At 36.4% G+C, this 25,681-nt stretch overlaps 2 protein-coding genes across 8 annotated transcripts in view; both read left to right on the top strand.

Moving 5' to 3' along the window:
• Positions 1 to 14,405, top strand: part of TC2N (tandem C2 domains, nuclear) — an 81,145-nt gene extending 66,740 nt beyond the window's left edge. For all 6 annotated transcript variants that reach the window (XM_021941476.2, XM_003902171.5, XM_017961483.3 and 3 more), the window contains 4 exons: positions 3,827 to 4,018; positions 8,732 to 8,846; positions 10,999 to 11,198; positions 13,494 to 14,405. In XM_021941476.2, the coding sequence (XP_021797168.1) occupies positions 3,827 to 4,018; positions 8,732 to 8,846; positions 10,999 to 11,198; positions 13,494 to 13,604 (618 nt within the window). In that variant the 3' untranslated portion in view covers positions 13,605 to 14,405. The remainder of the gene's footprint in view (positions 1 to 3,826; positions 4,019 to 8,731; positions 8,847 to 10,998; positions 11,199 to 13,493) is intronic.
• Positions 14,406 to 20,068: 5,663 nt separating this feature from the next.
• Positions 20,069 to 25,681, top strand: part of CATSPERB (cation channel sperm associated auxiliary subunit beta) — a 191,740-nt gene continuing 186,127 nt past the window's right edge. For both annotated transcript variants that reach the window (XM_017961478.3, XM_017961480.3), the window contains exon 1: positions 20,069 to 24,508. The gene's annotated coding sequence lies outside the window, so the exon portion shown is untranslated. The remainder of the gene's footprint in view (positions 24,509 to 25,681) is intronic.

Consider the following 25,681-nt stretch of genomic DNA (forward strand, 5'->3'; position numbering starts at 1 on the left):
TGATAGAAACCTAGGTAGCTATGAAAACTAATGTTTAGGAAGAGTTTTTAAGGAGCTGGAAAAACATTTTTAATAAATGAAAAAGGCAGTGATCAAAATTGGGGTGTGTATGTATGTGTATACATGTATGAATGTGTATATATGTATGTGTATATGTATATATTAGGATCTCACTTTATGAAAATATGTATCATTGAAAGTCTAGCTAGAAATAAACCTTAACTCATTATAACCTTGACACTCATAGATGACTACTTTCTAAATTAAACAATTTTACTTTTTGATTTTCAAGTAAAGCTAATTTAGCTTAGGAAAAGTTAGGAAAAATGTTCCCATATTAAAACTTGTATGGAGTCTTTCATTTTACAATTTTGTTATTATATATAAAGTTGTTTGGGAGACTCCTATTTGGCAAAATATGGAAAGTGTGAAATGAAGCATCACACTTGCTTAATTTGTAAGCTCATTAAACATTTTGTGTTTAATATATAATTGGCTTGATTCTATGGCTTGAGACTCTAAAAGAAAAAGATAGCTCAGTAGTTGTGAGACCCTCAGAAAGACAATTCTGGCTATACAGAGAGACATAAGCTATTACAACAAGAGTAACAATTTGGGCACAGTATAGGCATACTTCGGAGATACTGTAGATTCAGTTCCAGACCACCACACTAAAACGAACATTGCAATAAAGCAGATCACATGAGTTTTTTGGTTTCCCAGTGCATACAAAAGTTATCTTTATACTGTAGTCCGTTAAGTGTGCAATGGCATTATGTCTAAAAAAGTAATTTACACACTTCAGTTTAAAATACTTTATTTCTAAAAAATGTTAGTGATCATCTGAGTCTTCAGAAAGTTGTAATCTTTTTGCTGGTGGAAGGTTTTGCCTTGATGTTGATGGTTGCTGAATGATCAGGGTGGTGGCTGGTGAAGGTTGAAGTGGCTGTGGCAATTTCTTGAAATAAGACAACAGTGAAGTTGACCACATCTATTACTCTTCCTTTCACAAAAATGTTCCCTGTAGTATGTGATGCTGTTTGATAGCATTTTATCCACAGTAGAACTTCTTTCAAAATTGGATTCCATCCTCTCAAACCCTACTATTGCTTTTCAGCTAAGTTTATGTAATATTCTGAATCCTCTGAATTCATTTAAACAATGTTCACAGCATCTTTTCCAGGAGTAGATTCCATCTCCAGAAACTACTTTCTTTGCTTATGTGTAAGAAGCAACTTCTTATCTGTTCATATTTTATCATGAGATGGCAGCCATTCAATTGCATCTTCAGGATCCACTTCTAATTCTAGTTCTCTTGCTGTTTCCACCACATCTGCAATTACTTCCTCTGCTGAAATCCTGAATCCCTCAAAGTCAGCCATGAGGGTTAGAATAAACTTCTTCCAGATTCCTGCTAATGTCCTTATTTTGACCTCTTTTCATGCATCATGAATTTTCTTAATGGTACCTAAAATCCTGAATCCTTTCTAAAAAGTTTTCAATTGCTTTTGCCCAGGTCCATCAGAGGAATCACTATCTATGGCAGCGATAGCCTTACAAAATTTATTTTTTAAGTAATAACACTTGAAAGTTGATCCATGGGATGCAGAATGGATGTGTCTGCAGACATGAAAATAAATAACATTCATCTCTGTATATATCTTTGTCAGGGCTCTTGGGTGACGAAGTGCATTGTCAATGAGAAATAGTGTTTTGAAAGGAATCTTTTTTTTTCTTTGAGCAGTAGATCTCAATGGTAGACTTAAAATATTTAGTAAACCATGCTATGCTTTAAACAGATATGCTGTTATCCAGGCTTTGTTCCATTTATAGAGCACACGCAGAGTTAATTTAGTGTAATACTTAAGGGCCCTAGGATTTTCAAAACAGTGAGTGAGTGTTGGCTTCAACTCAAAGTGACTGATTGCATTAGCCCCTAACAAGAGAGTCAGCCTGGTCCTTTGAAGCCTTGCAGTCAAGCATTGACTTCTCTGTAACTGTGAAAGTCCTAGATGGCATCTTCCTCCAACAGAAGGCTCTTTTGTCTACATTGAAAATCTGTTGTTGAATGTAGCCACCTTCTTAGCTAGATCTTCTGAATAACTTGCTGCAACTTCTACATTAGCACTTGCTGCTTCACCTTGCACTTTTATGTTTTGGAGACTGTTTCTTTCCTTAAACCTCATGAACCAACCTCTACTAGCTTTTAGTTTTTCTTCTTCAGCTTCTTCACCTCTCTCAGCCTTCATAGAATTGAGGAGAGTTAGGACCTTGCTCTGAATTAGGTTTTGGCTTAAGGGAATGTTGTGGCTGATTTGATTTTCTGTCCAGACAAATAAAACTTTCTCCACATCAGCAATAAGGCTGTTTCACTTTGTATGTTCACTGGAGTAGTACGTTTAATTTCCTTCAGTAATTTTTTCCTTTGCATTCACAACTTGACTAAGTGATATAAAAGGCCTAGCTTTTGGTCTATCTCGGCTTTCGACGTATTTTCCTCACTAAGCTTAGTCATTTCTAGCTTTTGATTTAAAGTCAGAGATATACGTTTGTTCCTTTCAGTTGAACACGTAGAGGGCGTTTTCGGGTTATTAATTGGCCTAATTTCAATATTGTTGTGTCTTAGGAAACAGGGAGGCCTGAGGAGAGGGAGAGAGATGGAACAGCTGGTTGCCGGAGCCATCAGAACACACACATTTATCGATCAAGTTGCCCATCTTATATAGGTGTGGTTTGTGGCACTCCAAAACAATTGCAATAGTAATATCAAAGATCACTGAGCACAGGTCACCATAACAGATATAATAATATTGAAAAAGTGTGAACTATTGTGAGAATTACCAAAATGTGACAGAGACATGAAGTGAGCACACGCTATTAGAAAAATGACACTGATAGACTTACTCAACACAGTGTTGCCACAGACGTTCAATTTGCAAAAAATGTAATGTCTGTGAAGCACATTAAAGCAAAGTACAGTAAAATAAGGTATGCCTATATTCAAAATATTTACGCTAGTTGCCCAGATATCTTGCCTTTTCAAAAGGAGTAAAAGCTCCTTTCTAAATGTATGCATTAAAGATGGAAAGAAGGAAGTGTATGGCAAAGAACAGTCTAGTGTCAAGAACATGTTAGCCCATAGTAAGCCAAGGATTTAAAAATATTAAAAGTAACAAGAGCATTTAAAAATGTTCTGAGGCTGGAAAACACTGACTTGCTGACTGAGATGGGTGATTAGGAGAGAAAGTATAATTTTAAACTCATATTTCCCTTTGTCTTCTCTATCAAGGAGTTAGTTTTTCAGATAGGAAAGGGTGGAATAAATGTCACCAAAAAGGAAACTGAAGCCTAAGATAGATGGGAAGATTCGTTAGACAAAAAATAACTCCTTTAAAGAAATAATTCAAGTCTCTTTATGTGAACTAGTTAGATACTGTGAACAAGAGAGTGCTTGCATATGAGATTCCTGCACCACTCTCCTAAACTGTTGAAGAATGGTGACAGGAAAGATGCCAGAACCAAAGATGGAAAAACAATTAATTTTCAAAAAGGGAAAAAGCTGTATTGTGGTGAGCATGGTGTTGATATGACCCGAATTCCTAAATAATTTAAAGGATGATTTGTCAAATTGAGAAAGGGAGTATCCAGGATAAACTCTAGAAAAGCAAGTCATTGCCATTCTTATTTTCACTCACATTAAAAAGATGTTTTGTTGTAAAAAGAATTAAATATACCTTTTCTGAATATAAAATAAAATATTATTTTGTACTGGCATATAAGCCTTTTATTTATATATTTTATGTTTTCTTATTTTTTTTTTTTAAAGGCTATTGAATTTATGGAAACGTTTGTATTTGCTATTAAACTTCAAAGTCTACAAACCGTAAGGCTTATATTTAAGATTCAAACCCAGACTCCCAGGAAGAAAACCATTGGAAAATGCTCACTATCACTCAGAACCCTTAGCACACAGGAAATGGATTACTCTCTGGATATAACACCGCCTTCAAAAATTTCTGTAAGTGATAATAGTATGTTAAGAGTATTTCATACTTTTAGAATTATTTGGTGGATGGGTTTTTGTTTGTTAGAAGATAACCTGAATAGAATATTAGAGGATCTAGAAGGCTCTCAAGTAGCAATAATATTATTTCCAAATAATATTTTAGAAATTATTGATAAAATGTTAACAGAACTGTTTTCTTTCTCTGTTGGAAAATAACCTCAAGTTTACCTTCTCCTAGCACATTTCTTATTAATATTTTATACTTCAGGGGAAATAACTTTGAGGTATGAATAACCTTTTTTTTAAAAGATTTTTTAGGTAGCTGATAACTTAGGAAAAACAAAAAAGAATCATAAATTCCAAACTCAATCAGAGATTGCCCTGAAATAGATTAGAAAAGTTGTTTTAACCATGAGTAAGCTATACAGCAGCTCATAAATTGATTAGAAGTTTTACAGCTGATATTTTTTTTTTTTTTTGTAAAAAGCTTTATTGCCTAATGGTGCTGATTGGGACCTGCTCTTTGCTTCTCTCAGCAAACTGAACACTGTTTTTAAATCATTTAGGAATTTCTAATTAAATTATATAGATCAAATGTTAGGATAAATATTCATAAAAATCAGTCTTAAGCTTTTATAAGGTCAAACCTATATGTGGTTTTAAATTTATATGGGATTTATATTTTACCTTTTTCCAAAAATATTTAAGGTGACTGGAAGTGCTTCTTAACTGTGGGTACACATTAGAATCATCTGGGAGCTTTAAAAAAATGCCCATACATAAACTAAAAAAAATCAGAATTTTGGGGGATATGGGGCAGAAACATGTTTCCTTCCTTCCTTCTTTCCTTTTCCCTCTCCTCCCTTCCTGTCCTCCCCTCCCCTCGTCCCTTCCCCTCCCTTTCCCTTCCCTTCCCTTCCCTTCCTTTTTTTTGAGGAAGAAAGACAGCTCTGTAGCCCAGCATGGAGTGCAGTGCACAATCACAGCTCACTACCTTCTCCATCTTCCAGCCCAAGCAATCCTCCAACCTCAGCCTCCTGAGAAGCTAGGACTACAGGCATACCACGATGCCCAGATAATTTTTAAAATTTTTAGTAGAGATGAGGAGTCTCACTATATTGCCCATTCTGGTCTCAAACTCCTGAGTTCAAACAATCCTCTTGCCTCGGCCTCCCAAAGTGCTGGGATTGCAGGCGTGAGCCACTGCGCCCAGCCTTGCCTATTATTCTTTATCTCAACCCCCAATGTGCTGTTCTGTAACTATGACAGGAGTTTGTCACTGGCATATTTGACACTAGCTTAGTAGGTAGTAATCTGCAGCCATAGTTTACAGAAGGCACAAATACACTATTTAAATAGATAATTCATATATTAAAACGTTAAAAACAGAGTATATAAGAAGAGAACTCAGGGATTTTCTGGGGAATTGACACATTATTATCTGCATTGGAAAATATGAATGAATAATTATGGCTAAATTTCTACTAAATTATATTTCATGTATCAGAGATCTTATAAATATTTGTGTATTTTCTGAATGCCAAGTGCTAGGGTTATAGATTGATACCCTGAAAGAAGAGTGTTTGGGCTATACTGGACCAGTGAGTTTATGTTAGTAAGTGTGACTGTTTCATATTATTGGCTAAAGCAATAATAGTATGCTTTGTTTTAATGTGTTGAAGAGGAAAATAAATATTCTAATTGTGACATTTAAAGAGCCAGATTTGGCCAGGCATGGTGGCTTACACCTGTAATCCCGGCACTTTGGGAGGCCGAGGCGGGCGGATCACAAAGTCAGGAGATCGAGACCATCGTGGCTAACATGGTGAAACCCCGTCTCTACTAAAAATACAAAAAATTAGCCAGACGTGGTGGCGAGTGCCTGTAGTCCCAGCTACTTGGGAGGCTGAGGCAGGAGAATGGCGTGAACCTGGGAGGCGGAGCTTGCGGTGAGCCGAGATCGCACCACTGCACTCCAGCCTGGGCGACAGAGTGAGGCTCTGTCTCAAAAAAAAGAGCCGGATTTAACCATCCACACTGACAAGTGTTTCACCATGAGCAGCACAACTTTCAGGCTTTTACTCAATAAAGAATTCTTGACCTTGACAAATAGTAATGTAAATAGTTACTTCAGATCTCAAATTTTGGTGTTGAATAATGTGGAAGAAATACGTTTTCCTGAAGAAACAGCTGGCATTTACAGAGATTTTATCTTACGGCTGCCTCAATGCTATGTGATCTAATGATCACACCAAAATTATCACCCCGGTGCTCTTTATCCCTTTTGTGGAGATCAGGGGAACACTTGCCTGAGGTCATACAGCCAGTATTGGGGAGTCAGGATTTGAATGGAGGCAGTCTGATTCCAAAGCCAGCTCTTTTAACTCTACCATGTATTGCCCCCCTAAGAAGATATTCTCAAACATCACCAGATCGTGATGTTCTATAATGATGCTCAACATTTCATTTCAACCCTTCCAGGAAGGCTAACAATATTTTCTTTTCTGAATAAAAGGATACATTATTTAGGAGCAGTTTTGTGCTTATTAAATGCAGTCAATACATACCTGCTAATTGATTGGAATTTTAATTTTTTGGTTACTATGAGATTTAAATAGTTTAAATCTTTGAATAGTTTTTCATGATCTGAAATAAGTGGAACATGAATTGAATTTGTGAAATAACCTTGGCAAGCAGGAAATGGTAAGCCTATTGCCAAATGCTGCTCTTTTGTTTTTTTTTTGAGACCGAGTTTCGCTCTTGATGCCCAGGCTGGAGTGCAATGGCGCGATCTCAGCTCACCACAACCTCCGCCTCCCGGGTTCAAGCAATTCTCCTGCCTCAGCCTCCCGAGTAGCTGGGATTACAGGCATGCGTCACCACACCTGGCTAATTTTTGTATTTTTAGTAGAGACAAGGTTTCTCCATGTTGGTCAGGCTGGCCTTAAACTCCTGACCTCAGGTGATCCGCCCACCTCGGCCTCCCAAAGTGCTTGGATTACACGCGTGAGCCACTGCGCCTGGCCAATAGTTTAAATCTTTGAATAGTTTTTCATGATCTGAATTAATGTCCTGGAACATGAATTGAATCTGTGAAATAACCTTGGCAAGTGGGAAATGGTAAGCCTATTGCCAAATGCTGCTCTGTTTTATGAGAGTGAACTCTACAATTGTGTAACAATAAGAGAAGTTTTGCCACCTTTATGTGTTTTCATAAGTGTTATTACATTGTGGGTACAAAACCATAATAAAAAATAATTAAAAAATTTAACCATGATTTCCCTTGTGTTTTATAAACAGTGTGACTCTATCTTTTAAAATATATTTTTTAAATGCCAAGGGCAGCAATTTTTTTGTATCAGCAAAGTTTTTTTTGTTTTGTTTTGTTTTGTTTTGTTTTATGGCTATCAAATTAGTTCATGTGAAAAGTTGTTAGTTCGTTCTCATTCTGATTACAATCAAAAGCAATAAATTAACTTACTTACTAGAAGTCATCATTTGTTGCCAAATAACAAGTTTTATCATCAATTTAGACCTTTTCAAGGGGGAATTAAATTCCAACAGTTGAGTTTGTACTTGTTAAGCAATTCACTTTTCATTTTCTATCTCTTCATTTCTTATGGCATGACTAGTTTAAAATACAGAATCATATTTTAAGAAAACACCAAGCCTCTGTCAATGTTATGTATATGGAAAGGTGTTTTTTGTTTTGTTTTGTTTTTTTCCAGTGAGCCATGAGCCAGTTATTGGGGAATACTGAGCAATGTCAAATATAAATGTCCTCATCAAGTGTCATTCAGTTGTTCTGTAACTTTATTGGAATCAGTACTAGCAAAGACTTTTGTGTCTGTCTATGCTGAGCCCTAGTATGATCTGTAAACATTATGTTCCTACTTTATTCCTATTCTTACTCTTTTCAACATGTAAACAATAGTGTTTTTGTGTTTGGACTACTGTTCTCCCTTTTATTTTTCAGTCCAAGGACCTTGGAATCCACCTAAGTAGTCTGACTTGTGTTGTATTTCACAGACAAATTACCAACTTTCTTCTGCTGTTGGTCAGCAGTGCTGAAGAACACGTTTTAATTTTTCCTCTTCTTTAAGTCTCCTTCATTTTACTGTTTGCCTCAGGTTTTCTTTGACCTTTTCCTTATTATTTACTGCCTCATCACGTTGACTAGCTTCCTTCTTGCCAGCTTTCTTTAGCTTGCTTCCATTCAGCATAGTAATTCAACTCTTAATCCACAGATCTGTTTATTGCTGTCTTCTGATTTTGGTAGCACCTACCCTGATCTCCACAATTAGAAAAAAATGATGATTTTCATATGTAACTTTTTAATCATATTTCATGTGTTCTCTAAAAATAATTTGGTTACATTTAGTTCGTTTGAAAGTGTATTCCTTTTGTGTTAATTTCACTGGCATTTTCTCCAGTGATACTGCTTATGAATTTAATTTACTTTTAATTTGAATTGGCTCTAGGTGTCACTGATTTTGAAGTTTCAGTACGTAGATAAGAACCTGTATTTTCAGAATCCATGCAAATGAGTACTTTAAAGAATTCATGATATTTATCTTCTTAACTTTCTCTTGTAGCTTATAGTTTTGAATATCATTGGAAAGGAATACTTTCAAAATTTCTAACCTTAACTTTTTCTCTTTGAATTTTTTAATTATCCCAAAAACTTTATTCTTAACTACCAAATGACACTTTTTTGATATGCAGGTTTGCCATGCAGAACTTGAATTGGGGACTTGTTTTCAAGCAGTAAATAGCAGAATTCAGTTACAAATTCTTGAGGCACAATACCTTCCAAGCTCCTCAACACCTTTGACTTTGAGTAAGTATATCAATGGTTCAAAGTAGAATCTTCAGAAAGTATTAGTAATAGAAAGTATTTTTTCTACGTTTCTTACAATGGAGATTAAAATCTTAGTAACTTTTATTATTTAACTTATTTACTTTAAAATTATAGGATTTCAAATTTTAGCCATTGTGTCTACCTTAATACAGTGGTCTCTTGAGTGTTATCCAGTTATGACCTCTCTGCCTTTGATACTGTTTTTTATTTAGCTCATCAGTTCATACAGGTTGAATGTCTAGAGGATTCTCAGTTATATTTTACCCCCTGAAATGATTTATCCTCTCTCTAGGTCTGTGCCCTTTGTGGAATGCCCTGCTAACTAGAAACTTAATTGTAAAAAAATATATATATCAAAAACAAACCTAGAAACACTTTTCCCTCCCTGTGTTTTGTGTACAACCAGGAGTTGTGATACTTTGGTTGTCTAGTCCTAAAGATTTGAGTTGGGGTAGGAGTGCCCCTTTTCCCTACTAAAAGAAGGGAACTATCTGGGGGCAGGCAAAAGCAATGCATGTTCACTGTAACTAGAAAGACTGAAAATAAATGAAACGGAGCATTCAATTCAAGAAGCTAGAAAAACAACAAACACAAAGAAATTAGAAGTAAGGTACTAAAGCTAAAGTTGAAGGTGACAGATATGGAGACAACCACAAAAGGCATAATCAATAAAACTAAAAGCTGTTTCTTTGAAAGAATCATTAAAATAGACAAATCTATAGCAGGTGAGATCAAGTGAAAAAAATAGAGAAAACATGAATGATGTTCTGAGCAATGAAGAGGATATAATTTCAAATTCAGAAGAGATTCTATCATATATAAAGCAATACCATATATAACTATACCCATTTTTTTGGGTATCTATGTAAAATAAATGACTTTCTGAGAAATTCAGTGGTTGAAAGTAGAATCTTAAAAAGAGGAAGAAAATCTAAATAAAAGAATAACCATGAAAAGGTAGTTAAAGAACTGCCTCTAATAAAAGCACTAGGCCAAGGTAATTGTACTGGAAGATTCTACCAAATTTTCAAGGAACATGTAATTTTTATTGTATATAAGCTGCTCCAAAGCATGAAAAGAAGATGGAAAAAGTAATTTTGTGAGGTCAGCATATTCTTGATACCAAAACAGAATGGACAGCACACACAAAAAGTAATTATAGACTAATGTCACCTATGTAGATAGATGGAAAATCCTAAAATAAAAATAAGCAAATAAAACCTAACTTGGAATAAATCATCAGGACTATATATAATTAATTCTAGGAAACAAGGACAACAGCTGCGGTTTATAACGGGCTTCCCTTAAAACATCCTCATCAGGATGACCACAGCTCTTCATTCTATCAATCTGATGGTCAGTTCTCAGCCCTCACTTTGTGGCTCCCTCCTTTCTGGGGGTTCTCACTTTCTTGCTTCCCTGGCAGCCCAGCTCTGTCACCTCCAATTAGTCAGACTGTACTTTCTGCTTGAGCTGTAGGCGCTGTGTCGGTCAGATAGGGGAGTATGCTTAGGTGAAAAGCTGTATCAAGCTGAATTTTACCCAGGGAAGTTCCCATCTCTTACCAGTTGACTTCCCTCCGATTTCTTTCTGCTTTTAGTGTTTTTAAATTTTTTCCCAAAGTTTATAATTGTTATTTATGGGAAGATTAGTTTATACAAACTTTTCTGCCATTACTGGAAGCTCTACATCTCAAATTTATTTAATGTGTAGATTTTATCTAGTGGGCATATACTTAACTCCTGGAGTATTTTATATTTTACTTATATAAAATTGTGAAATAAATACCTCCAGCTGTCTAAAAAATTGGCACCTCTCTTTGGTGTGATCCTTTTCAGTGTGCACTCTTCCTGTGATTGTTGTTTATGCCTCCATTTCCAGTCTTTAATGGTATTCAGCCACAGAAAGATTAAGTTCATTTAAAGTTATAGTAGTAAAGTATGGCCAAAGTTATAAAGTTGACTGGAGCTATTTTCTGTTATGGTTGTAGCTCATCGAACATTTAAAAGTGACTTACCTGTATTTTTACAATAAATGTTATATATATAAATTCCAACTTGGATGTGTATATACACACCTTTATATGGTATTTTGAAAAACATTTTATAAACCAGTATTTCTAATTTTTAAGGTTTTTTTGTGAAGGTGGGAATGTTTAGCTCGGGAGAGTTGATTTACAAGAAAAAGACACGCTTACTGAAGGCCTCCAATGGAAGAGTCAAGTGGGGAGAGACTATGATTTTTCCACTTATACAGAGTGAAAGAGACATTGTTTTTCTCATTAAGCTTTATAGTCGAAGCTCTGTAAGAAGAAAACACTTTGTGGGCCAGGTTAGTAAGATTTTTTATCCTTCCTTGTATTTTTCTATGCATTCAAACAGTCACTTAACAAAGAGAATACAGGAAATATTAAAGTCGAATAGAGTACAGTTCTTTAGCATCATAAATCAAAATTCATTGTTGCTACAAAAATCAAAACTTGTCAGACTTTTTGCTTTAATATAAATAGTTGGAATTTCTGAGCAATCAGGTTTATCTTTAAATATGTTTTTTTCTGAGCTTTTTTACTTTAAAAATGATGAGAATTATCAGTTTTTCAGTACTGCTGATTTGTTCCTTGTGGAAGGAGGGAACATTAAGTATTTAAATCAATTTCTTAAGACTTTGAGTATCAAATTTACTTTATTTTGTTTAATCTTTGATTTAATGTTTAACATGGGCACTTTTTATATGCTCTTACCTGAGTTATGTTAGTTTTGAATTCCTAGAACATGTCCATTTTAACAGTGGTTGTGATATTATTTAGTTAATACTACTGTCTGAATTATTTTAAAATCTTGGTACAATTTGTGTAAAACAACATAACACTTGCTAACTTGCAAGTCTTCTAGGAACTTGTTTCCTTTCCTTACTCTGAATAGACTAGTGGTAGCTATCCATTATCTTTCACCTTAATTACAATTGTTTGAACCACATTTAAATTCCACAATCTATATTATTGGTCTAAAATCTTCAACTTGATAAGATATTATTGACAGTCTGCATGAAATCCTCAAATTGTATATGACTTTTCAAAGATTGATATCAGCTCCTTGATTTACTTTTTAATATATATTTTTACATAAAATATTAATAAAAATGTTGTTTTGTTTATAATTTACTCTTTGGAAAATAACTTGAATTCAAGAATTCATATAACCAGCACACTTTTGAAAGCCATTAAGCCTATGAAGTCAATTCAGTTAAAGTTTTCGTATATCATCAAGCCTCAACTTAATGGTATGAATGGAATAGGAAATTTACTTGAAATGATTTTCATGATAACATTTGTGGTGATTCCATTCTCTTGGCTAAGATTTTATTTAGAATAATAATTCTGGAAAGGTTCTTGCTGGTCATCTGCTCCCTATGGCTTATCTGGTGTAGCCTTAGGGGGAACCATGATGGGGCAGCCAAAGGTGAACTCAAGGTCTTCCACCCCTGTATCAACCAAAGTACTCTAACGTCTGTTTTACATACTGGGGTTATTTGTAAGATTTCATTTGAAAGGAAGGTTCTTTAGACCAAGAAAGAAAAGGAAAAAGATTTAAACCAATGACCTGCTCTAATCTCTTAGAAACTGAATCTCAGAGAAGTTAACTCCAAGGTAAAAGCATTTGTTAGTGCTAGAGGTAAGGTGAGAATTCAAGTTTTTTTATTCCTTGTCTTCATAAAGGTTCATAATAATATAATTATTGTGATGTCTTTTGTATACTTTGCATAATACTATGTATGTGTTCACATGTAGTATTTACGTTACATAAGTGATGGGTACTATGAAATTACTATTGATCAAGAATGACTATTTATTAGATTTTAATTGAGATTATGGTTTATTTCATGTAAAAGGTCCTTTAAAATGCACATTCCTTACCAATCTAACTTGAATCATGATTAGCCTCACTTTAATTGATCTTTACAAGAATGTTTTTGAGTGGTCGGCATCAGTTTTAAGTTGAGCTCCTAGATTTCTTGAATAGGAAAGGATACTAATAACTGTTCTAGGGGAAATGATTTTGTAATATTTCACCTTGAAATTTTTTTTTTTTTTTTGAAATGGAGTCTCGCTCTGTTGCGCAAGCTGGAGTGCAGTGGCACGATCTCGGCTCACTGCAAGCTCCGCCTCCCGGGTTCACAGCATTCTCCTGCCTCAGACTCCCAAGTAGCTGGGACTACAGGCACCCGCCACCACGCCTGGCTAATTTTTTGCATTTTTAGTAGAAACAGGGTTTCACCGTGTTAACCAGGATGGTCTCGATCTCCTGACCTCGTGGTCTGCCCGCCTCGGCCTCCCAAAGTGCTGGGATTACAGGCGTGAGCCACTGCGCCTGACTGCCTCACCTTGAATTTTTTAATTGAATTGAACCTTATAAACTAGTCTTCAGAATGACTAAACAGGTTAAATGTTTTAGCATTTAAATGTCAAATAGAGAAATAAAACTGACTTTTGAAAAAAAGAAAGATGTTTAATTTCAAATATATGAACCAAACTTCCAAATTTCTTCCATCAGTAAGAGTAACTAACTGTCTGAACTTAGTTATTATTACTGTGTCAAGTTAAATGATTGTACTTACTTTCCTTTACAGATTTGGATAAGTGAAGACAGTAATAACATTGAAGCAGTGAACCAGTGGAAAGAGACAGTAATAAATCCAGAAAAGGTTGTTATCAAGTGGCACAAATTAAATCCATCTTGAAGACTTCACACATTAATTTGGTGAAGAATTTGACATTCTTTTAGAAGACTTATGATTTCAATTTGCTACCAATGAGAAGAGACAAATCAATAAATTTGTCAATTTATGGGGGCTATAATTACGGTATATATTGTATCTGATAGAAAATTTGATAAGAAAATATAATGAATTTTATCAGATATCCAAAGTAAAGGAAATGTTTTAAAACTGTGCAACAAGACACAGATAGTAAAATCAAAGGATAGTATTAAGATGACTAAATAAATTATAAAGTCTATGAGAATATCAACTGCTGATAGTTCTTTCTATATTATGTTTTTGCTTTTGTATTTTAAGCTTTACTTAGATATTCAAAACCTGGTATAGCAAGTCTCTTAGTACTATTGATATTTAGAAGACTTTAACATTACTTCAGTGCTAGACATTATTGATTGGGTCTTGGCTCCACTGTTTACCTCTTGCTATATATTTTCTCCTGGTAAAAATGAATTGAACCATTTCAACTATTTTCTATATTGGGGGAAAGTTTATGCCCTGTGTTTTATAATTTTTTACCCATAAGACATCACATTACCACTTTGTAAGCTACTTATCTCCAAGAAACTTCAGAAATAGAAAACTACATTTTGGCAGGAATAATTGAAAACACCAGAAGGTTGAAGTTTAATTGGAAACCCAGAATATACATACTTTGCTGTTTTCTTCCCTCAAATATTTTACTATTTGTTTTATTTGGAGTAAAAGTAAGAGTATCATCCATATGGTCCATCCTAATTCACAGAATTAAATGAGCTTAAATAGCAAATTCAGTATTTTATGATAATCAGTTCTTTGTTTTTAGTTTTTAAAATTTAGATTATTCTGTAATTTACAATGTTTGAGTATTTTCGCATTTTTTTTTTTTTTATTTATAACCATACCTGATTATACTGTGTAACAAATAAGTATTTTCTATTGTAGTTTTCTTTCCAGTACTTTAATTAGAACTCAGTATTTGGAAATAATTTCAGTTTAATTGACCATAAGAAGTATGGCCAAAAAGAACAGCTTTTTGAAGGGGCAGATGACATTATACCTGATTTTAGAAAATCTCACTTTATTTTTGCTAATAAGTAGACCAAGTGCTCTGTGTTCTCAGTCTTCCCTTCCCCCCCGCCACATTCTTTCTTTGTCACACACATGCAGAGATAGATGGTGATATTTTAGGCCAGGAGTATGCCTTGCTATAACCTAAGCATGCCTTGTTTATTCCAGCTCCTATGTTCTATGTATATCATTAACATTTTCCCAAATAAACATTTAATTCTCCTTTCCCTAGGTGCCATCTCCTCAAGCTACAAAATATCCATATCTTATATCCCCTTTGCTTCTACTGCCCTGATTTTGTGGTACCAGTACTCTCTGCCACTGAACATTTTGAAATACTTTTGTTTTAGATTTGTAAAAAATGACGTATAGGTCAATACTGACATGGACTTTTAAGATAAATCACCTGTGTGATACTATTTTGAATCTGAGACAAATACAAATTTTAAAAATTGTTTTTAAAAATAGACTTTTTTTAAGAGCAGTTGTAGGTTAACAGAAAAATTGAGAGGAAGATAGAGTTTCCTTTCTCCCCCAACAAAGCCCTCAACAGCCTCCCACGCTATCAATATCCTGCACCACAATGGTACATTGTTAGAATCGGTGAACCTACTCTCAAATATCATTATCATCCAAAGTTCATGGTTTACATTAGGGTTCCCTCTTGGTGTTATACATTCTATAGGTTTTGATAAATGTATGATGATATTTATCCATCATTATAATATAGAGTAGTTTCACTGCCCTATACATCCTCTGCAAATGCAACTATTTTGATGGGTACCAAAGAAGTAAATGTATTACTGGCTTTCAGATAATAAATAACAGGCTTTATTGTGTATTTTAAAAGCTACAATTTGTTTTAGCTGGTTTCTCTGTTCTATTAATGCTTTCAATTTCCAAATTTAATATATGTAGTCATGCATTTAACTCAATATTTAATTATTTTATTTATTTAATTTTCTATATTCCTTTTTTTTTTTTTTGAGATGGAGTCTTGCTCTGTTGCCCACTCTGGAGTGCAGTGGCGTAATCTCGGCTCACTGCAAGCTCTGCCTTCCAGGTTCATGCCATTCTCCTGCCTCAGCCTCCCAAGTAGCTGGGACTACAGGCACCCGCCACCACGCTGGGCTAATTTTTTGTATTTTTAGTAGAGACGGGGTTTCACCATGGTCTCAATCTCCTGACCTCATGAAGTGCCTGCCTCGGCCTCCCAAAGTGCTGGGATTACAGGCATGAGCCACTGCGCCTGGCCTATATTCTTACAACATATGTATATGTGTAATTTAAGGGAAAGCTATGACTTCTTGGTTTCTTAGAGTCCTAGGTAAATCAAACAGTAAGAAGAAAACCTTTTCATTTAAACGACCTTTCAAGTAGAGAAGTATTGATGCAACTAAGATCCTAAATGTTTTAATTAGTGTTTACTTAAGCCTTTTTCAGGTGAGGAGGTACTAACACTGGTTATTTCCTTGAAGCTTTATGTGGATCTGTAAATAGAAATCCTGTCTCCTGCTAATAGGTGCACGTATTGTGAGAAAAACATTAGGAGCTGGTAGTAAAAAATGAGATTCTATGCCAAAATAACTTCTCTTCGTATTTGCCTAGGCATTTCTTGACCTTTACCCACTTACAGCAAGGAGAAGGGAATCATAATGATGCCACGTGACCAAAGGAAACCACAGAAGGGTTCTCATTGATAGCTGATAGCTCCCACAGTGCTTGTTCATAACAGTGGATTTACTTGTAAGCTTTCAGATCAACACAAATAGCTGCAGCCCGGGTTAAAATATAACATCTGTATTTGGCTTTTTTTTGCATGATTTTTAAAAGCAGTGCTCCTATGGAAATGGCCTCTGAAGTATATCAGTTTCATCTCTTACCAAGACTGTTAAAAAGAAACTAGTGGGATTTTGAACAAGTTATGTAATTGTGGTCTGAAAAGAACCTAAACTGAAGTTCTGTTTAAATATAGTTATATGAATTTCTCTGATACTAATGTACTCAACAACCAGGTGGAAATTATATCTCCTAGTAACATTTTTAATTTTTGTTTAATCAAATATTTGCTTATAAAGGATTTCAGAAATTTGTAATAAATGTCAGCTTTTGATATCATGGCAGTAATCGACATTTCAAAAATATATATTTCCTTTCTTGTGTTTGGTTGGGTGTAATGGGGAAAGTACCTGATAAAATGTCAGAGGGCACTTTCTAATGTCTTGGTGCATAAGCTATAATTTTTATTCAAAATTAAATTTCAAATGTTTGCAGTTTTGGCTAAAACATTGAGTTGAAAGAATTATGAAAAGTGGGCCCATATGAAGTACCATGTTCATTTTGAAATATGGATTTAAGATTTAGAAATATATTAAAAGAGTTAATGGAACCTCCTAAATTGGATTTTATTTTGTGGGTGAAGAATTGTAGGAAGATGAATGTGGCCTGCATTTTTAGTAATCTCCTAGTGGATTTTTTTTAACTTAGTACTTTTTTATTTTTAAGTTTTTTAATCTATAAAAAATGTGATTTCTATAAACAATGATTACAATAAATCATTATATTAAACTGTAGGACTCTGATAATGGCAGTAGATGTCTAGAAAGAAAGTTCTGGGCTGGGCACAGTGGCTCACGCCTATAATCCCAGCACTTTGGGAGGCCGAGGTGGGCGGATCACAAGGTCAGGAAATCGAGATCATCCTGGCTAACATGGTGAAACCCTGTCTCTACTAAAAATTAGCCAGGCGTGGTGGCGGGCGCCTGTAGTCCCAGCTACTCGGGAGGCTGATGCAGGAGAATGGTGTGAACCCGGGAGGCAGAGCTTGCAGTGAGCTGAGATCGTGCCACTGCACCCCCAGCCTGGGGGACAGAGCGAGACTCTTATCCGAAAAAAAAGAAAGAACGGTTTGTATGTCTTTTCAAAGGATAGAAAGCTATCTGATTCTATGCCAAACTAAACCACCAAATGAGAATATGAATTTTAAATGGTGATGATGTTTATTCAGTATTGATTTTCATATTCTGTGCTGTGGGATTTGGTTCTGGGTCACTTCCTTTTTTTTTTTTTTTTTTTAGATGGAGTCTCACTCTGTCGCCCAGGCTGGAGTGCAGTGGCACGATCTTGGCTCACTGCAACCTCCGCTCCCAGGTTAAAGCAATTCTCATGCCTCAGTCTCCTGAGTAGCTGGGATTACAGGCACCCACCACCATGCCTGGCTAATTTTTTCTTTTTTTTCCCTTTTTTTTTTTTTTAGTAGAGATAGGATTTTGCCATGTTTGCCAGGCTGGCCTTGAACTCTTCACCTCAGGTGATCCACCTGCCTCGGCCTCCCAAAGTGCTTGGATTGCAGGCGTGAGCCACTGCTCTGCCTTTAGTTTCTGAGGCAGTAGGATGATAAAAATGTCTGCCCTTCATGATAGGATACTTATTTTAGCAGAAATAAATTTGGTTGACTGTGGTTTAAAATTGTCTTTTAATTTCTGCTTCTTTCATCTTTCTTGATTATATAATGTATGAAGTCAATCTTGAAACCACATTTTTTAATGAGCCATTTTATGTGATATACTTAATAATGCAAAAAAATCTAGTACTTCACACAAAGAACCATGCTTTGTGCTTTCAGGGATACAAGAATGAATAAGCCGTCATTGTTTACACTGAGATTTTATATTTAGGTAGGTAAATGAAACAATATAAAGCAAGATTCTAGGAGAAAGCAGGATTGAAGGTGTGAACAAAATGTTTTAGAGGCTCAAATAAAGAATGTAATGCACCTGAAGGAATTAGGAAAGGTTTGGTAGGTCCCTGACCTGAAACACACAAAACCAAGCACTGCTGTTCATGATCACTAACTCTGCCTCCCTAGCCATCTTACTTCATTTGTGTTGTCAGCTGACTCACCGTGAAAAAGTTTATACTTTCTTTCACTCTCTTCTAACCTTTAGCCCACCTGCTGCTTTCTTTGCTCTTAGTAGAAGATCTTATGTCATGATTCGCAAAGAAAATAATGTTGGGTTTTCCTCCAACTTCCTACCACCATATCCACAAACTTGTTTTTACCCATATCCATCCTTTCCCCCATTATGTTAGAAAGCCAGTGCTTCCTCGTGACTTCTGAATCCAGTCCTTTCTGCTTTCTCTGGGATTTCATTCCATTTGTTATGCCCATTCTCTCCTATTTTTGAGCCATTCCCACTCACTCTACTGGATTCTTTGTTTCATCTTTGAAACCTCTGGTGTGTGGCTGTCTCAAAATTGGTTGGTGATGTGTTTGATGCAAAGAACCCTACAGATACAGTTTTGGGGGTTAGGTTTTTGTGTTGATGAAGGAACCTATGTAAACTTCAAAGGACTGAATGTTTATGTCCCCCCAAAATTCGTATGTTGAAATGCTAACCCCCAAGATGATAGTATTAGGAGGTGGGACCTTTGGGAAAAGATTAAGTCATTAAGGCATTAGTAATTAGGCTGTTAAGGGATTAGTGTCCTTATAAAAAAGACCCAAAGAAAGCCCTCGCCCCTTCTACCGGCTAAGGTTACAGTGAACAGATGACTTTCTATGAGGAAGCAAGCCTTTACCCAAAACCAAATCTGCCGGCATCTTGATATTAGACTTCCCAACGTCCAGAACTGTGAGGAATAAATGTTCATTGTAAGCTACCCAGTTCATGGTATTTTGTTATATCAGCCTGAATAGACTAAGAAACATTACATAAAGCAGGAGCCAATGCAGCATGCTCCCCTTAGAGGTGTGTCTTCCCAGGTTCCCAAAGCTTTTCCTGGGTCGGACCGCTATGGGTGAGTCTACGCATAGCCAGTGAAGATTCTCCTGGGCACCAGAAGCTCTTTTTCATTCTCACAGGAGTTTCTTTCCTCACTTTCCTTCTTCCACCTGACTATTCCCAAGCATAGCCTTCATGTCTGCTTGCTCAACAAGTGTTAGTAACTGGTAGTCTACAATCCCAACAAATTCTTGAGTAATTATTGGAATTTAAGTATAACTAACTCAATGAATAGGAAGGTTGGTTTCTCAGCATAGCATCCATTAGGTCACCTTTCTCTGTGGTTTCTTCTTAAAAAATATTCCTAGACCTCCTCTCCTGTTCTAGATTCTGCTTTATCTGTTCTCCCCTTTATAGATAATTTCTTTTTTTTTTTTTTTTTTTTTTTTTTTTGAGACCGAGTCTGGCTCTGTCGCCCAGGCTGGAGTGCAGTGGCGTGATCTCTGCTCACTGCAAGCTCCGCCACCTCCCGGGTTCACGCCATTCTCCTGCCTCAGCCTCCCTAGAAGCTGGGACTACAGGCGCCCGCCAGCACGCCCGGCTAATTTTTTTGTATTTTTAGTAGAGACGGGGCTTCACCGTGTTCGCCAGGATGGTCTCGATCTCCTGACCTCGTGATCCGCCCACCTCGGCCTCCCAAAGTGCTGGGATTACAGGCGTGGGCCACCGTGCCCGGCCTATAGATAATTTCTAACCGCTCTGTCCTTAGTCCATTCTCTTCAATCTTCCATCCTAACCACTCCACCAGAGTTCATGTTAAAGTCTTAATAAATGCTTTTCAGCTATTTTTTTTCCCTTTATTCTCATCAACTTTATTAACAATAGCTGTCTGTCTCTCTCTCTCTCTCTATCTGCCTCTCTCCTTGAAACCATCTCTCCCTCTGACTTTCATGTCATTATGCTCTGCTTATTTTTTTAAACACCTTCCTAGTCTATTCTTTTCTTTCTTCTCTGTTTGGCTCATCTTCATGCACTTGACTTTAAAAAGTAGAAGGTCTTTAGGACTCAGTCCTAGGCCATCTTTTCTTGTCATTCCACACTGTTGTCCTGGGCAACCTCATTTGTTTCCATGACTTGAAATGCTATCTACTGTCTAAAGGCTGTCAAATTTACATCTCTACCCAAATCTTGCTGTGAGTTCCACTGTCATATAGCTAATGTGGACATCTTTTCTTGAATGTGTTCTAAGTCAAACTTTTGATTTCCCGTTCCTACCACAAGTGTGATCTTCACTTTTCCCCATCTGAGTAAAAGGCACTATCATTCACCTAGCTGGTCATCCCAGAAACCTATTCATTGAGTTAATTACACTTAAATTCTAATAATTATTTAGGAATTTGTTGGAATCATTTTCTACCAGTTACTAACACATGTAAATGGAAAAACTATTTCTGTATTCTGGATGTGCAGGGGGAAGAATTAAAAGAAGAAAAGCTGTTTCTCTATTCTTACAATACTTCTGACACTAAGTGTGTGGGCTTTTCCCACCAAGCAATTCTTTAATTCCCTGTGGACACCAACTGGGTGTTGTGTAATTTACCTTAATTCCAACACTACCCAGAATTAGCACAGATCCCACAAGTTAAAGTCTCAGTTCCACAGACTGCCCCCCACTTCCTATGCCAATCGTAAGTAGCGGGTCTCCAGGCTACCCACAACTTTGGTCTGACTTGACTACAAATTGGAGGTTCTCATGACACTTCAGGTTTGGTAATTTGCTAAAATTGCTCACAGAACTCAGGGAAACAGTTTATGTACATGTCAGTTTTTAATAAAGGATTCAAGTCAGGAACAGCCAAATGGAAGAGATGCATGGGCAAGCCAGCGGGGAGGGATGTGGAACTTCCCTGCCCGCTCGGGGAGTGCCACCTTGTAGGCTCTTCGATGTGTTTATCAACAATAAGCCCTCTGGACTTCATTTAGGATTTTTATAAAGATGTCATTACATAGACATGGTTGATTAAATAATTAGCCATTGGTGGAACTCAATCTCTACCTACTCTCTCTTCCCTAGAGGCTGAGGGGGCTTGGGAGATGGACCTGAACATTCCAACCCTCTAACTATATTTTTGTTTTCCTGGCAACAAGACCCCTATTCTTAGCGGCTTTCCAAAAGTCACCTCATTAACATAAACTGGGATGTGGTTGAAAGGGGCTTGTTAGGAATGACACAAGATGCTACTTTAAACTTCATTACTCTGGAGCTATTTCAGGAGCCAGGGACAAAAACCAAATATGAGAAAAGATACCTCATCACACTTATTGCTTAGGAAATTCCAAGCATCTTAGGTGTGTTGATGGTACAGTGGTGAGCATAGCTGCCTTCTAAGGGTTTTAGGAGCTCTGTGCCAGGAGTCAACGACAGAGACCACATCTATATTATATCAGTATCACACCTTGGAACTCTTATCTCCCATACTCAGTCACCCTGTTCTGAAATATATATCCTAAATAGATCTTGAATGCACCCACTTCTCCATCTCCACTGAAACTTCTCTAATCAAAGGCAGTATCATCTCCCACCTGTAGTATTGTACTTTCCTTATAATCTGATTGTCACACCTTGGTTCTCGGTACTCTTAGTATGAAGTCCAAAGTCCTTAACACAGCCTACAAGGCCCTTGTTGGGGATGACAGACTTTTCCTCTACCCTCTTATATTCAATGAATGGGGGCCTGTTAATCAAACTAACAAATGACAGGTTAACAGGAGAAAAGACACAATTTTTATTAATGTTTACATGCGTGAATATTCACAGAAAAGTGAAACTCAAAGAGGTAATTAGACTAGGAGTTTATGTATCTTTTTAATAAAGGAAAGGAGGTTTGGACTTTAAGAGATAAATTGTGGGGAAGTGACTAGGAAATACATGGGGGAACTAATAGAGGATAAGGGTTATTTTAGTTAGGTCTGTTTGTGCAAACTCATCTCAGTGTTGACTCTCCATCTCCAGTGATAAGTCACTCCTCTTCCTGGTCCACGGAGTACAGAGGACACCTTCACAAAGTGTAATTTATGCCCTGCTTTTAGGCAGTTAAGGGGACAGCAAAGAACTCTTCCTACATCTATTGATTCTCAGTTGCTTTCAGCTCAAAATCTTTATGCCAAAGTGGCATACTTTGGGGTGACATATCCTGATCCCCTTTCTCCTGTTGTGTTGTAAGGAATAATTGTGTTACTTAAAATGGGTTGGGTTTTTTGTTTTGTTTGATTTTTTGATGATCGGTCAGATGCAGACGTGTAATAACACCATGGAGAGGCATGTGAAAATGAAGGAGATTTATTATACTGACAAGTCCTGGAAGAGGGAGGCATGGCATGCCATGCAGGGGGTATGTGGGAGGAACTCTCAGGGAGTGAGCTCAACCAAGCAGATGGGGAGCAGAGAGAGGGTCAGGGGAAGGACCTGTGACAAGGGCCTTTGTTGGTGGTCAGGATACAGTATATAAGCAAAAAGCATGAGAGTGTTTCATTGGAGTGTTTGAATGTCACTAGGTCACAGTCAGAATAGCAAAAATGGGAACTTGTGGCAGGAACCAGCCTTCTCACACTGGTGCACCTGATTGCCCAGACAGAGTGTTCATAGCCTGTTCGTGGGAATCTTGAGGCATCAAGAAAATAGGAAGTTTTAAAAATTTACAATATCCCTGTATCATCTGAGCTCTGCCTTCCACTCCAGCCTTATTTTTAACAATTCTCCTCTTTAATCTCACTGATCTGTTTTCAATTCTTGGAGGATGGACAATACACACTTAGCTTCCTCTGGATTTTCACATGTCCTGTTTCACCTATGTGGAATAGTTTCTCTCTTCACTCTTCCCTTTACTAAATCCTACTCTATTTTTAAAGGTGCCAGCTTAAATATCTGTTCCTCAGAAAAGTCTCTTTTGACTTTTCAAGCAATATTAGATCTTGTTTTCATATACTTTATACTTTTTCTTTATAGCTTTTATCAGAATTATGGTTAAATAGTTACATGGTTGTCTCTCCTAGACTGTAATTTCCATGAAAGCAGGGTCTTGTTTATTGCTGCATTCCTGAGCCTAGTACAGTATCTGGCCTATAAGAGGTACATAGTCAATATTTGTTCATTTACGCATTTAACTGATAGGCAATGTTTTGAGTGTTAGGGATTTAACAGTGAACAAACAAAAAAAAAATGAATGAACACATAGAGTTAGGTTTTATGGCTCAGTAAAGTGGTAGTTAAGGCCAGTATCTTCTTATTGAAAGAGATAATGCTGTATAATACATTATTACCATATTTACTTTAAAATTCATTGGTACATTTCTTAATCAGAGAGAAGAGAAATATAATAGCTTCATATCTAACTCATACTATCAAGCTTACAAAAAACTTCTGAAATTCTAAAGTGTTTATAACACAGAATGCTAAATTTAGTAGACTGCTGAGATGTTTATCAGATTTTGCCTTATTATTACATGTTAGCAGCTTAATGTGTATCATTAAGAACAAAAATTGTATTAATTTTTAAAAAACATTTATTTTTTGCAGGGAATGAGTTAAATTTGATTTCTATATAAAGTAGGAACAATACTTAGATTTTGTCCAGCTTTGAAATTTTCTTATAAGATGTAACTAACTCACCCTACATAAATAAGTACTGTAGTTATTATCTACCAGCCTAAACAGGATTTATAAGACTTCTGTAGGAAAGAAGATGAGTGTAGAAAATTGGTTAGATGATAGTTCTACTCCTGGAGGGAGAAAATGAGAATTTTGGAGACCCTTCCTGATATAATTTAGGAAATGGATTCAGGGAAGAGTTTATAAGAGAAGCAGGCCTCATCCCATGTACATCTCAATACTAGGGACAATTTCCTCTTCCTCTCCTTATCCAGGAAGGACAGATAATAGATCTGCAGATAAAGAAGGTGAAAAGGATTGCTGAGTAATGTTTTCTTAAGTCATAATGAAAAAGAACCCTGGGAAGAACAGATGGACAACCAGATAGAGGCCTTTAAGAGTAAGGGAAGTTTATGGAGAATAACTAAGGATGGAAAAGTAAGAAGGTAAGGGTGCAGTTGTATAGTGACCCTATATGCTTCCTAATACTATATGCATTTTCATTTTATATAAGTTGTCTTGTCATAATTCAGATTTCCTTCAGAGGAATATATACAAAATTTTTATATTGCCCCTTCCTCTTCTCCTTTCCTGCATCCTTTCCTCCTGCCCTCCTTCCTCCCTCTCTCTCCAATCCCTGCTATTTGCCAAAACTCCTGCTCGATGTTTTGCTTTCCTGATTGAAAACCTGAAAACTAGTTTGGTCTATGGTAATAAAAATCACTGGCTCTCATGCCTGGAAAAGACCCTAAGAGTCCTCTACTGTAAATACTCAGCTAACTAGAACATAGCAATATTTATTTTCAACAAATATTTATTGGGCAGCTACGTTGTGCTGCTCATTTCAGGTGCTAGGAGTACAACACTAAGCAAAATAGACCAAAAAACGCTGCCCTCATAGAGCTTATATTTTAGTGAATAAATCAGAATATACAGAATATTTTCAACTAAAATATGATGGGTTTCATGCAATGAATGAACAAATAGAAAATCAGAACACGGGGTTTCACCGTGTTAGCCAGGATGGTCTATATTTCCTGACCTCATGATCCGCCCGCCTTGGCCTCCCAAAGTGCCGGGATCACAGGCGTGAGCCACCGTGCCCGGCCCCAAGATACTGGGCTTTTACAGGGGAATGGCCACATCGAGGGTCAAGAAAATTACTGGTCTTTCCTTCTATATGACTGTTCTGTATGCCATTCTTCATCGCTGAATCTCTTTCTGTCTTCAAATGCTCATATTAATAATGTACTAATGCATTATTATCCAGGTTTTTTTTTCAAAAAAAAGATACATTTATTTTTTTAAAAACCTTTTAGTGTCAGGGGCACATGTGCAGTTTTGTTATACAGTAAATTATGTGTTGCAGGTGTTTGATGTACAGATTATTTCATCACCCAGGTAATAAGCATGGTACCTGATAGGTAGTTTTTTGATCCTTGCCCTGCTTCCACTCTCTACTCTCAAGTAGACCCTGGTATCTATTGTTCTCTTCTTTGTGGCCATGTGTACTCAATGTTTAGCTCCTACTTATAAGTGAGAACATATGGTATTTGGTTTTCTGTTCCTGCATTAGTTTGCCTAGGCTAATGGCCTCCAGCTCCATCTATGTTGCTGCA

Source organism: Papio anubis, chromosome 7 (genome assembly GCF_008728515.1).
Source record: "Papio anubis isolate 15944 chromosome 7, Panubis1.0, whole genome shotgun sequence".
NCBI classification, from domain to species: domain Eukaryota; kingdom Metazoa; phylum Chordata; class Mammalia; order Primates; family Cercopithecidae; genus Papio; species Papio anubis.